General features: G+C 42.7%; 1 protein-coding gene across 2 annotated transcripts in view; it reads right to left on the bottom strand.

Annotated features, from left to right (window-relative positions):
* Window positions 1-286: 286 nt before the first annotated feature.
* Window positions 287-12506, bottom strand: part of LOC125022760 (CDP-diacylglycerol--glycerol-3-phosphate 3-phosphatidyltransferase, mitochondrial) — a 27727-nt gene continuing 15507 nt past the window's right edge. For both annotated transcript variants that reach the window (XM_047609684.1, XM_047609683.1), the window contains exons 6-11: window positions 10311-10489; window positions 7872-8074; window positions 6152-6443; window positions 5544-5692; window positions 5329-5459; window positions 287-856 (exon numbers count right to left, since the gene is read on the bottom strand). In XM_047609684.1, the coding sequence (XP_047465640.1) occupies window positions 5340-5459; window positions 5544-5692; window positions 6152-6443; window positions 7872-8074; window positions 10311-10489 (943 nt within the window). In that variant the 3' untranslated portion in view covers window positions 287-856; window positions 5329-5339. The remainder of the gene's footprint in view (window positions 857-5328; window positions 5460-5543; window positions 5693-6151; window positions 6444-7871; window positions 8075-10310; window positions 10490-12506) is intronic.

The following is a 12506-nucleotide window of genomic DNA, read 5'->3' as shown; positions in this document are numbered from 1 at the left end:
TTAGAGCATTTTTGAAGGAGACACTTTTGTCCCTTCGTGGTAACAACATCAACAATCAGCAATTTAGGTTACACAGTGTGAAATGTCAAAATTTGCTTAAAAATACATGCTTTTGCTAAATATGATAGCAAAAAGCAGAACTATCACTAAGTTATTAAAAAAAAAAAAATCTGTTGTCATATCAAGCCATTGATACAGAAAACCAAAACAAAGACCTGAAAGAGCCTAAAAAACTCAGACTCCTGAGATCTTGTTGTGGTTTAAATAAAATGTCAAACACTGGAAGTCGCTTTAAAAACAAACCACATCGTCCTTTAATTTACAAAGATAATAACGGAGACTGTAGAGTTTGCTGTAATCACATTGTAAGAGCTTATAAATCTGTTATTAAAGCTCCTCCAGGGATCGAAATGCTTCACCACACCTCTGTTTACCCTCGTTACATCAGAGGCGCCTCTATTTATTACTCATGCACCAGCACCGGTTCACGTGCAAGTACAGCAAAAGTAGCTTCCGTGAAACGCTGATAGCTGATAACACTACAAAACCAGAAATCCACGGTATGATAACTTCGCGTGTTCGTTTATAAACAGTGCTACGGAGTAAACCAGGAGCCAGAGTTTAGATGCAGAAGAGGATTTTTTTCCTCCCGAGTTCAACACATGCTCCTGTGTGTATATGTGTGTATATGTGTGTATATGTGTGTGTGTTTGTGTTTGAGAGTCACTTCCTGGGACAAACTGGGTTTTTATCCGAGGAAAAGACGCTGAAGACGCCGCTGATGATGCTCCAGTGTTTCGCCTGCAGGAGTCGACCTTCGGCCCAGAACCGACGGAAAACAAAAAACGTCTTCCTCCTGTTCCACAAACACACAGAGAACAATGTTCAGTTATTCTATGTTTAGTCTCTGTCACGAGGGACGGGACATGAAATCTGTTTAGTCCGTTAACGTCACTTATTATTATTATTAGTATTATTTCCAGAATCCTAAAAGTCTTGAAAGGCACAAAGTTTTTAAATTACTCCGTCTCCGTGCTCGAGTGTTTCTAGCGCTTTTGATTTAGATGGAAAGTGCTTTTTTTTGTGGACTTTATTTTAAAAAACAACTTTTTTAAAAAAAAGTCCTGAAAATGACAAACCCAGGACACGTTTAACGATAAAAATAAAAACTATAGTGTAGTTTTTCACCTACATTTAACAACAGACACCCTGATATAAACAATTCTGAATAAAAGCTACTTATATAAACATTAAACGTATCATTTATTATGCTATATTTCATATATACATATTTTTGTATTATATTCTAATAGAATAAGTAAAATATTCGTCAAAATCCAATTTTTAGACAAAAATATTTCACCTTTTATCTACAAACACAAACAGAAAAAAGGTGCACAAACACTTATTTATGAGTTTTTAGAACAATTAATTGTTGCACCTCCACCACAGACGAACCCCAAACCAAAAACGTTTGCAGAATATTCCCCTGGATTCACCAGCCCTGCGTCACCTCCCACCACTAGAGGGCGTCCAGGTCCGTGTCAAACCACCGGGGGCAGCTCATCATCGCGATGCTGCGCGAACACCAGCTCCAACAGTTGGAGACGCTCCAACCTGTTGTCACCAGCGTCTAACAATAGACAGCCGGTGCTGCCGATAAGAACTTTTCATCCTTTTAACCGGCACGGCTATTGTTGGACGGTCACGTTTTGTTTTTTCCTCTGTCAGGAATTGAACAAAAAAAAAAAAAGGAGGAGGAGATAAGCAGTAAAGCACACGCACCCTAGTCCCAGAGGACACAAAACAACTGCGAGTGAACTACTGCTGTTTCAACTGTTGATGAACTCAACAACAACACTGATTATTTAGAGAGTTTAGGAAAAAGGTGAAAAATTTGAACGAAAAACTTGTAAATTAGCTTTTATTAACCTCTAATTTTAAAAGTTTAACCGAACCCAGCGCTTTATTAGATCACACTTTCTTGCATTTTATTTATGACTTGCAGCCAAAGAAACAACCTAAAGATGAGATTATCTGGGGCCGCATCTTTTGTGCAGAATTGCGTAAAATGTTTAAAAAGAAAACACGAAGATGAAATAAAAACTTACTGATTCAGATAAAAACGTATTTTACGTCAACACTGAACTTTTAAAACTCTCACTGCCACAAACAAAGATTAGAGTTCAAAACGTTACTCAGAAAGGAATAAAAGTTTAAAGCTGTGGTGATTTACGACATGTTTATGTAGCTTATTTTGAGATGAGAACACACTTCTGTGGAAAACATTTCACTTTTTCAAGACAACAATGATCACATTTTGTATATCTACGTTCAACATGGACAGTTTATCTTTAATAGCAGATCAATTTATTGTCAGCTTGTTTTTTTTTGTGTGTAATTAAACGTGTACAGAACTTAATCTACTCAGAATAACTTCTGCAACATTTTCCAGGAAAAGTGGAGATAAGGACGCACATTTTTCCGACAGCTGCAATACTTTGCGTTTTCGTGACAGATATAGTTGCATCGTGTCTCTCTCATCTCTGCGCAGCTGAATCGTGAGAGGATTTAAACACAGATGTAATCTGCAGATTGACTGCGAAGGAGAAGCTGAAACTTTCTGAAACATATTGCAACGCAGAGACTTGACACTTGACACCAGCCGGGACGGCGAACGGACGCCGTCCGTCCCGTCAGAGCGTGCGTCACGGAGGTCGGTAACGTGAGGATTTCCTCCCGGTGTTGCACCTTGTTCCAGCAACATCTGATCTGACATCATTGTTAGGAGCATATTTGTGAATGACACCCGAGGGCTGAAAGGTGAGCTGTTCTCAGAGAAGCTTCCTTCTGGCACCAGATCACTCAACTTGTTTTTTTTTTTTTTTGTTCTTTTTCAAGCTCCCTTGACTGTTCAGGTGGCGATACGACGCCACCCATTTACCGTCACCATCCAGCAACACTTCCTGTTCTCAGAAACGTAAAAAAAAAACAAAAAAACAAAAAAAAAAAACAGCTGCTGTGTGACTTTTAGTCCTCAGCTGTGATCTTCTCATTTTTCAACATTTCTCGTTTTCTCGCGGCATCAGAAGCTGGCCCCGATTCAGGGTCCGCGAACCTTTTTGACTTGGCCCCGTCAAGTCCTGACAGGATTCCCAGCGACCGCAGTGTCAAATCATCACCATAACACAACGCTGACTCACTTCTTAACAGGAGTGAATCAGCCGACACGCCGTCCCTGCTCTCGCTTTGGTGATCTGGGCTGCTGGGAAGACGAGGTCTGGACCTGCGATCTAGGACTCACCACAATGACTGCAGACATTTCAAAGAAACCACAGCCCCGCTTCGCGCACAATATGGTCGGGGCTGTATTTTGTCTACTCGGCAGAAATCACAGACTGAGACCTGAATAAAAAAAAAAAAAAAAAAACTGTGCATGTCGAGCATAAATGTGAGAGTGGTGAAAGGAAAATCAGGGTCGCCGTTTGATTTCTATCATGCAAATAAGAGTAAAATCTCCCCCAGTCGGTTTGCTTTGATTCACATCACTATGAGCTGAACGTGTTCACCTCCCAGCGCAAAGAAAAGAGACAAAATGAATCAAGAAATGATCTAAAACACAGTTCGACCTCAGGCTTCGAGCTAAATAATAAGAATATTTGATACCTTCTTTCTTTGTGCGATTGCTTGTGACATGTATTTATTGTGTTTAGGAGCCTGACTGAATAAAGATAAAAGTCTGTAGCAGGTCTCACGAACCAGCTCGGAGACTTTGAGCTGGTTCACTGAACTGAACGCGGAGTCTAAAAGGAATCACAACCTGGAGACAACTGCTGCTTTTTTTAGTCGGAACTGGTGAATCAGCCTCTACAGTAACACTCGAGGTAAGATGACACCGTGACCTTGTTACAGGAACAAAACAGTCAGACAATAAGACGGTTGGAAACAGTTTGAATGATCCACTGTTGCTTCACATCGTTTCCTCTGGGTTGAGATTTGTTTAAGTCCAACTTTTAAGCGAGCTGTGCGCACACCGACTTCCTCGTCTTCCTAATTTCTTGTTCTTATTTATTTAATTGACAAATTGAATTATCACTTTTCTCTCTATTTTTGGTCTCCACCAGCCAGATACGAACTCTCCCAAAGGTTTTTGGAAATGAGATCGATAAAAGTCAGAGACTGTGCTGCAAAAAAACAACAACTAAATACTTAAAACAGTTTCTGACATTTACAGTAGTTCAACTTGTGTCATGTTTCACGCAACTGTAAAACTTTTTTTGGACTGAATCACTGCGACGAGTCACTCACTTCCCGTGAAGACGCCACTTATTTGTTCAGTGACTGTAAGCGGCATTAACAAACAGCGCTGACACACGATCATCCGGATTCTGGATAATCGGAGCTAAAAATTGCCATTTACTTGTAGTTTTCCGCCAACTCTCACAAAGGTGATTGAAATAAAATCGATGGAGGTCAGAGACTGTGCTGTAAAAAAAAAACTAAATACTAAAAACTGTTTCTGTAAACATTTACAAAAGTTCAGGGGACTTGTACTTACATCATTAACTGTATCAGTTACCGTTTAAGGTGTGACATATGATTTTATTTGATAACTGGACTTCAAAAGAATATTATGATTTATCGATTGTGTCAGTTCCCCTTAACTTCATTCATTTAGGCCGCTTTTATTGCTTTTATCGCTTTTATCTCCGTTTTTGGGCTCCACCGCTTGTGATTTGTTGCTGATTTGTTCTTAAAAAACTTTTTGAAACAAAGAAGATTAAAACCAGTGACAGTCAATTAGGATATTTAACGTTGATGCTTTAAAAACTAAAACAATGAGATGAAAAAAAAAATAAAAACACTTTTAACTGGAACTTTGTGTCATGTTTCATTCAGCTGTAAAGATTTTTTTCGTCTGAATCACTGCGACGAGTCACTCACTTCCCGTGTAGATGCCACTTATTCATTGACTGACTATCAGCAGTGTTAACAAATTGCATTTACATCCGATAATTTTTTTATATGCTTTTTGCTTGATAACTGGAGCCAAATATTGACATGTGTTTGTAGTTTTCCATCCAACATTCAGTTTTAGCTCCACTTTTGGTCTCCACCACCTGTTGTTCGCTTCAAAACACTTTAAACTTCAGAGTTTGGTGAGAATTTTTGCTTCCTTTCAATAAAAATGTAACAATTTCAGGATAAAAATACCGTTTAAGGTGTTTTTTTGTTTTTTTTCTTGTCAAATTTGCTACTAAAAAAAGAAGATTTGACTCATTTTCATGCATTGTGAGTTCGTGCACGTGTATGTGTGTGTCTTTGCACCTGATGCGGTTTCAGAAGAAATTCTTGATGAGGGGAGTGACCAGCTTCACCCACAGCTTGACGTGGCGGTCGGGCCGCTCAAACGTGGAGCTGGACACCTCCGTGGAGAGTCTGTACAACGTCTCCTGCTCCTGGGAGTTCAACAAAAACACAGGTGTGCGTTCAGTAACGAGCAACGCGCTCATTCATCACCATCAGGAAACGCAGGGGCCGACCTCCTGCAGCTGGCTCTGCAGCTCCTCGTTCTCCGTTACTATGGCGATCTGGGCCTCCAGGTCACGGTGAACCGAGCGGTAACCGAAATTAGGGGAGCCAATTAGAGTGAGGCAAGGCCGATCCTGCCCCTGGAGGTAATACCACAGACCTGTAGGAGAGGGAAAAGCGGAGTGAGCCAGCGAGGGAGGTAATGCTTCAGAGAGCAGTTTCCAGCAGAGATTTCTGTCGGCCCCAAAACCACAACTAAAAGGAAGCACATGCAGAAATCCCCAGCGTGGATCCAAAACCCCAAAATATGAGAGAGTGAGTGTGCATCCTTGTCCTGAGGCTACAACGGAGTGACTGTACAAGCCTTCGCCTCTCACGCTACATACCACCGCCGCCGCAAGAAGAACAGCAGAGCAGGCAGAGGAGCAGCGAGAGTGATGTGTTTTATTATTTTCACCGAAGCCAAACAAAGCTCATCTGGACGTCTCGGTCATGCGTGCGCGGTGATAATGTGGGTTTGAGCGAGAGCCGGGTAAATATTAACTAGTTTTTAAAACAACAAATATTCCTGCAGAAACACACAAGCCCCCCCCAATACATGTGCTCCCGTTTCACCCACCCTTGGCGTGGAAGGTCCACTCGGACCTGTGGTACTCGTGCAGGTGGACCCGCTCCTGCTGGCCCAGGCGACACACCTGGTTGTAAAACTGCCGGGCGATGTGGATGTAGGCGGCCGGGATGGCCCCGGCGACGCCCTTGGCCCCGAAGAACCCGTTGACCTCGGGGGAGGCGGTGAGGATGCGGTAGCTGGCCCCGGCCCCGAGCACCAGACGCATGTACGCCGTGGTCAGGTTGAAGTAGCCCGACGTCAGGAACACGGACGAGTCCGACCCGGCGTCCGTCAGCAGGCGCTGTGGAGGTTCAGGGAGAGACGGGAAGACGGCGAGTTAGAGCCGCGTTTCCCTTCGTTTTATTTCTCGGATGGCAAGTAACAGCTGTTTATTGAATATAGAAAACATTACTTTTAATACATCGGGGTGTTAAGTTTCCTTCCTCGTGCCGTGTTACTGAGTTTTTCTCCGACTGGAGTCGACGCACAGGCTCAACAAGTTTTTCCTCAGTTAAATCGGATCAGATTCAGACAAGTTATTGATTGCGGTTGGGAATTTGATGAAATTCAGTTCATAGTTGAGGGCACGTTTCATATTTTTTTTTTTTTTTTTTTTGATTGACGCCGATCAGGCCACAACATAATGACCACCTTCCTGATATTGCGCAGGTCTCGCTTGCGCCTCCAGAACTGTTGTCACTCATCAGAGAGTGGAGCATCCGGTGATGCTTTATGACATTTATACAAAAAAAAAAAACAAATAAATAAATAAATAAAAAAAAAAAACAGAAGTAATTAAAACGCAACAAATAAGTGCAACTAAAAACAAGACTCCACTAGTGCCCCTTCATATATCTCTGAGCTTCTCAGCCCTTACACCACCACCAGATCCTCAGACCGTGGTATGTTGGCTGTGCCACGTTTGGAGAAAATAAATAAATAAATAAAGGCCCCAAGCTGTTCAGAGCTCTGACCCATCTTTACTCCTTGTCTTTAAATAGCACTTGATCTGTTTTTATTTCCTCATCTCGTCACCCTGCGTGTTAACAGCTTCTCGTTTGTTGATACATTAATGTTGATCTTTGTTTTAAATGTTTTATATGATAAATGCTCTTTGCTTTTATTAGTTGCCATATAAATGCAATAAACTTACAACTTAAAAAACGTGGATCTTCAGCCTTGATTTTAAAAAAAATAATAGGAAAAAAAGGCCGAGATCAGCAGTGGTGCAAATGTCGGGGGACAGTTTGTCCCACAGTTTGTCCCACAGTTTGTCCCACAGTTTGTCCCACAGTCTGGGAGCAGTGGGCCTGGTATGATCACAGACAGGTAGGAAACCGTTTTTGCTGCTGTCATTAAGGAGTGTCGTTGCTGTGGGTTGGGAAGTGTCTGGTCCGGTCTAGGTGGGTGCTACACGTCTAAGTAACATCCGTACAAGTGAATATCAGGTCCAAAAGTTTCCCAGCAGAACACTACACTGTCACAAGATCTCCTGTCAGTGGTCATAATGATGTGACTGATCGGTGCATAAGCACAATAGATAAAATAATCGCGAGACATGTTGGTGCCGTTGTCGTGTTAAATTGCAGTTAGTCATCGTTTTATGGGGTTCACTCCCAGGACACGTGACTAATAAATCAATTGAAATGCTCAAATATTGACCTGTGGGTTTGTTAGCGCTTATAATTAGTCATTTCATCAGTCACATGTTTCGAGGGCGAAGACTCACCTGTGTCACCTGCTCGTCCACCCGGATGCCCAGAGGTTTCATCTGCACCAGGGGGAACACCCAGGTGTCCTCCTCGCCACCCTCGCTCGCGCCCTCGTCCTCCGAGTCGTCCGGGCCGTTCAGGAGCCGCTGCCGCACCTGCGCCGTGTTCACCACCTCCATGATGCGCTTCCTCGCCGCCGCGGAGAAGTCCTGCCGGTTGCCTGGTCGCCATGGAGACACACTGAGTGAGTGGAGTGAGTGGGAGACGGGTCACGGTGTCCCGGGCTCCGGGTTAGCTGTGTGTGTTTGTCATGTTGTGAGGACTTTATCTTTGTAAATAAATCGACGTTACAGGAAGGTTCAAATAAATTAGGATTAAAAGGGTCCGTTCATCCAAATTACAAAAAAATTTAGTTTCCTGTTTCCCGTTCAGAGACCAAACTGTTCTTAATCACCACAGTCACTGGACTCCTGTTTTATTTTGTAAGATTTTTATTAGTTGTTTATTTATTTGTCATACTATATCTGCTGTTTTTTAGTTTTTTTTTTTTTTTTTTTTTTCATATTGGTCTTGATATTATTTTCCACAATCCATCTCTCTTCTGTTACTGGCAGCAGGTCTGCCATTGAACATAATATGCTGTTTTGTTTGTTTTTTCTTTTTTTTTTTGCCCACTTTTGCAATTTTTATTCTTTTGTTATCTTATTCTCTTGCTCTTATTTTATGTACCGCTCTTCGCCCTCCTAATTGCCCTTCAGGGATAAATAAAGTTTTTTCTGATTGTGATTCTGATGTTGGCAAAGACTCCACCACATGTTTGTGGAGCCACGATACGATGCATTATTGCAATATCCTGCAACATTCTACATAGTTCACTGAGAAATATTAAATGCAGCTTAAAATACACGCTGTGCACACTCACTGGCCACTTTATTAGGTACGCCTGCTCAATCGCTACTTAACACAAATGGCTCATCAGCCAATCACATGGCTGCAGTTCAATGCACACAGTCGTGCAGAGGTGATTAAGGAAACTTGCCTAAGTTCAAACCGAGCATCAGAAGGAGGAAGAAAGGAGATTTAAGTGACTTTGAACTTGGTATGGTTAGAAAAATTAGAAAACCTTTATTTGAAAAGGTGTAAAGTATCTTCATACCTAGAGAACATTCCTGACTCTGAGTGCAAGCAAATCATAAAAAATATGATGCTAGTGTACGAACGGAGCTAGCTAAAAAAAACAATAATAAAATAAAATGAAAAAAGTCAAAGACCGTGTGGGTTCACATGGTGGCGATACGAACCAAAGCTGTGGACGGTGTTTCCTTGAGATAAACATTTGAGGAACACGTGTTTGTTTTGGCCCAACTTTCCTACAGCTGCTACACCCTTTAAGAGTCGGGACCTCAACTTCCCACTTCCTATAAAAATAGCAGAATAGTAGATACACCGCGACCTGGAGTAACCCACAACCTTCACAGACGGCAGCTTATTAATATTGTTTTTGGTTTTTTTTGGGCAATTTAAGCTTTTTCTTCCGTGACAACAAGCGGGCATATTTCTTTCACCAAATATGACGCTAATGGGACAGATCCGTCAAACGCCGTTGCTCACTTAGAGCAGGGGATGATTTAACAGTAACACAACAAAGCGGAGACAAAAAAGGGAGAGCGTGTCAGATTTACAGGCTGCACACTCCCACAGGTGAGTGAGGAAATCTGTCTTGTGCTGTGGGAGGTGACTCCTCAAAGCGCAGGTAACTGCAGCGCAGCAACAACTCAGGATAACTCAGAGTGAGTCAGACTGGGAGCCGTGTCTCCACCTCGTCTGTTACTACTAATCGTCAGGACGCTTGTTCTGTTATCGGCTTTAGTCATTCTCACAAAACGTCTTCACTTGAATTTTTTACCACCGCTCATAACTGTGTGTGCGTTTCTGAATTAGCCCTGTGTGTGTGTGTGTGTGTGTGTGTATCGGTTCCCACATCATATCTTCTTCCAGCAACACTATGACATCACAACTCTATTCCTGGTGTTCGTTTCCATGGCGGTCCGATCCAGCAGACATGATGTCATTCATCCCTCAAACTAACATCCTGGCAGTCTGCTCTCCAGTTACGGACACACTGTTCGAGTGCGTCTACGTGTGTGTGTGTGTGTGTAGTCGAAAACCTGACAATTTCACATCCGGCTGCACGGCTAGCCAACCGCAAGAGCTCTCTGCATCGTTCTCACTGCGCTATCGCACTCGGGCTCGGTCCGCCGCTCTCCACCCTGTCTCTCTTTGACCAGCATATCTTCTCCTGTCTAAGCTTTCAAGCTCCATTAGCGTAATCCATCGGCTCGACCGGTGCTGAAGCGCGGGGGGCCGTAGCCGAGCGTGAAGTGTCACACGCTGTCAAAACATGTTGGAGGGTAAACACGTGTCTGTGTGCACACAGCGGCGTGTCTGGTTTCTACCTTTGTACGGGTGCACCATGCCCTCCATCATGGTGACCGAGTCGTCGGGCTGCAGCTGCAGGGAGACGTCGCCCACGGCGTCCACCAGGTCCGAGAAGAAGTCGGCGACCTCCCTGCAGTTCTCCAGCAGCACGTAGCGGTCCTGTCTGTTGGTGAAGTAGGAGTCGCTCAGGTTGGCCCTGCAGCGCGGGAAACAGGTTTAATAAAAAGCAGGGAGAAAAGAGTCAATTATCTTGGTTAGAGGCCGTAAAATATACAGAGGTACGACACAGATAAAAGCTTCTTAAGGCGAGGTTATTCTTGTTTTTCTGTTTCTTTATGCTGCTAATACAGGTGGCCGCCCTTTAATTCAATGGTTTTGTCAAACCCATTTGTCAGCTGAAGTCGATGTTGGTTTTGTGTTGAATTGCAGACGTTGGGTGAGAGAAACCATCCTGACCGGCCGATCTGTCAGCGAATCAGAGGCCAACCCTCAACGACAGTTTGCACATCCGCTCTCTTAGCGCTTCCTGTTTCCATTTTTTCAATGTAGACCACAGACGGTATAAAGATGGATGGTGGAACTGCTGCTCTAAGGTGAAATCAAAGCAAGTAGAGCTCCCCCTAGTGACTGGCTGCAGTACAGGTCATAAGCTCCATGTTAGCGGCTGGTTCAAAGTTAAAAATACACTTCAAATAATTTGTATGTGTCGCTGCTATTGACATTACAGACACAGCAGTTAAATATGAATAACTATGTCAACATGAATGACACTCTAATCGTTCCCGTGTCTTCATTTCATCTTATGATAACATTTAATTATTTATTTTTAAATGCGCCCAGATTTGCACACCAGCAGGCAACGCTAATAGAGGGCCGTCCAAACCAGTTTTACTACTACTGTGCGATTACTACTTAATCACGGTGCAACAGTTCATCCGTAGTTAATCTACTGCATTAATTCCTTTCTCAACCAGTAGAAACTGTTGTGAACATGTAATTATGCATGAAAAAAAAAAAATACCGTGATATAGATTTTTGGTCATACCGTCCAGCCCTAATAGAATAATAATAATAATAATAATAATAATAGAGTTGAATAGAATAGAAAAATTCCAGTAGCTTGTACACAAACATGCTCAGACATCAACGTAATGCACCAACGACAATCAACAGAATCAACAGTGCAAAAGGAGAAGGAAGGCTGGAAATATGTACTAACATGTTAATATGAATTACAGTGTAAAACGTTTTACAGTCTGATGGCTGTGGGGACAAAGGACTGCCCCTCCAGGATGACATGAAGGGGGTGCCTGATGTCTGATAGTCCACCAGTGAGTCCAGCTTCCTGCCAATCAGAGACCCCACCTTCTTAACCAGTCTGTCCACTCTCTAATAGCCTGTTAGCAGATTCTAATTCCAGCGTTACGAGACTAACAATTGACTTCCGTGCCTCCTCCTGGTTGTATTCACAGGTGTCTGGGTGTCCCTATTGGTTACTCTACATGAGCTGATGTTTATAGTGAAGGCTTCGTGGTGGACTTCTCCATGTCTTTTCATTTTATACACGTTACGGCGACGAAGTCAGACAGACTCTGTACCGGTCTCATCGACCAAAAACAAACAAAAAGAAAAAAAGATGTATGGACGTGTGGGTTTAAGCGTGTTCACGGGGAGGAGGAGGGAGCGCAACTGTAAACGACTGCTTTTAATGTAATGCTGGCACACGTTCAAGTGTCAATTTTTTGCATGAGTTTCCTTTTTAGTTAGATATGTGACGCTACAGAACCAGGATGTGACCTACTGAAACTTTTTGGCCCCAACCCCCGGTGTGTTCTTAAATACTGGTTTGGTGTTTTCCCAACTTCCTTAAACAACAAATGTCTTCCAGTAACGCGCAGCCTGATGAAGGCGAAAGCATCCACTTGTGGCTAATTTTATCTTCCGATTTTTGAGAAAATTGCGTTGGTATTACTTTCAGGACTAGACCAGACAACTACGCACTCATTACACCAGAAATATTTTTGAAAGCCGATGATTTATGGGAATACGATTAACCAGCATGTATCCTCTGGTCCCTCATATGTTAAGTGTTAATCATCCCTGAAGATGTTTTGTTATTCCAGTTTAACCTGAAGGCTTGTGTAACATGTTTTATTGCCAAGACAAAAAAAAAAAAAAAAAAAAATGAATGTGAGCTCCAAGCGTGTCCTGAC

This window comes from Mugil cephalus, chromosome 16 (genome assembly GCF_022458985.1).
Source record: "Mugil cephalus isolate CIBA_MC_2020 chromosome 16, CIBA_Mcephalus_1.1, whole genome shotgun sequence".
NCBI classification, from domain to species: Eukaryota; Metazoa; Chordata; class Actinopteri; order Mugiliformes; family Mugilidae; genus Mugil; species Mugil cephalus.
The sequence above is the reverse complement of the archived record's forward strand: the minus strand, read 5'-3'. Positions and strand labels throughout refer to the sequence as shown.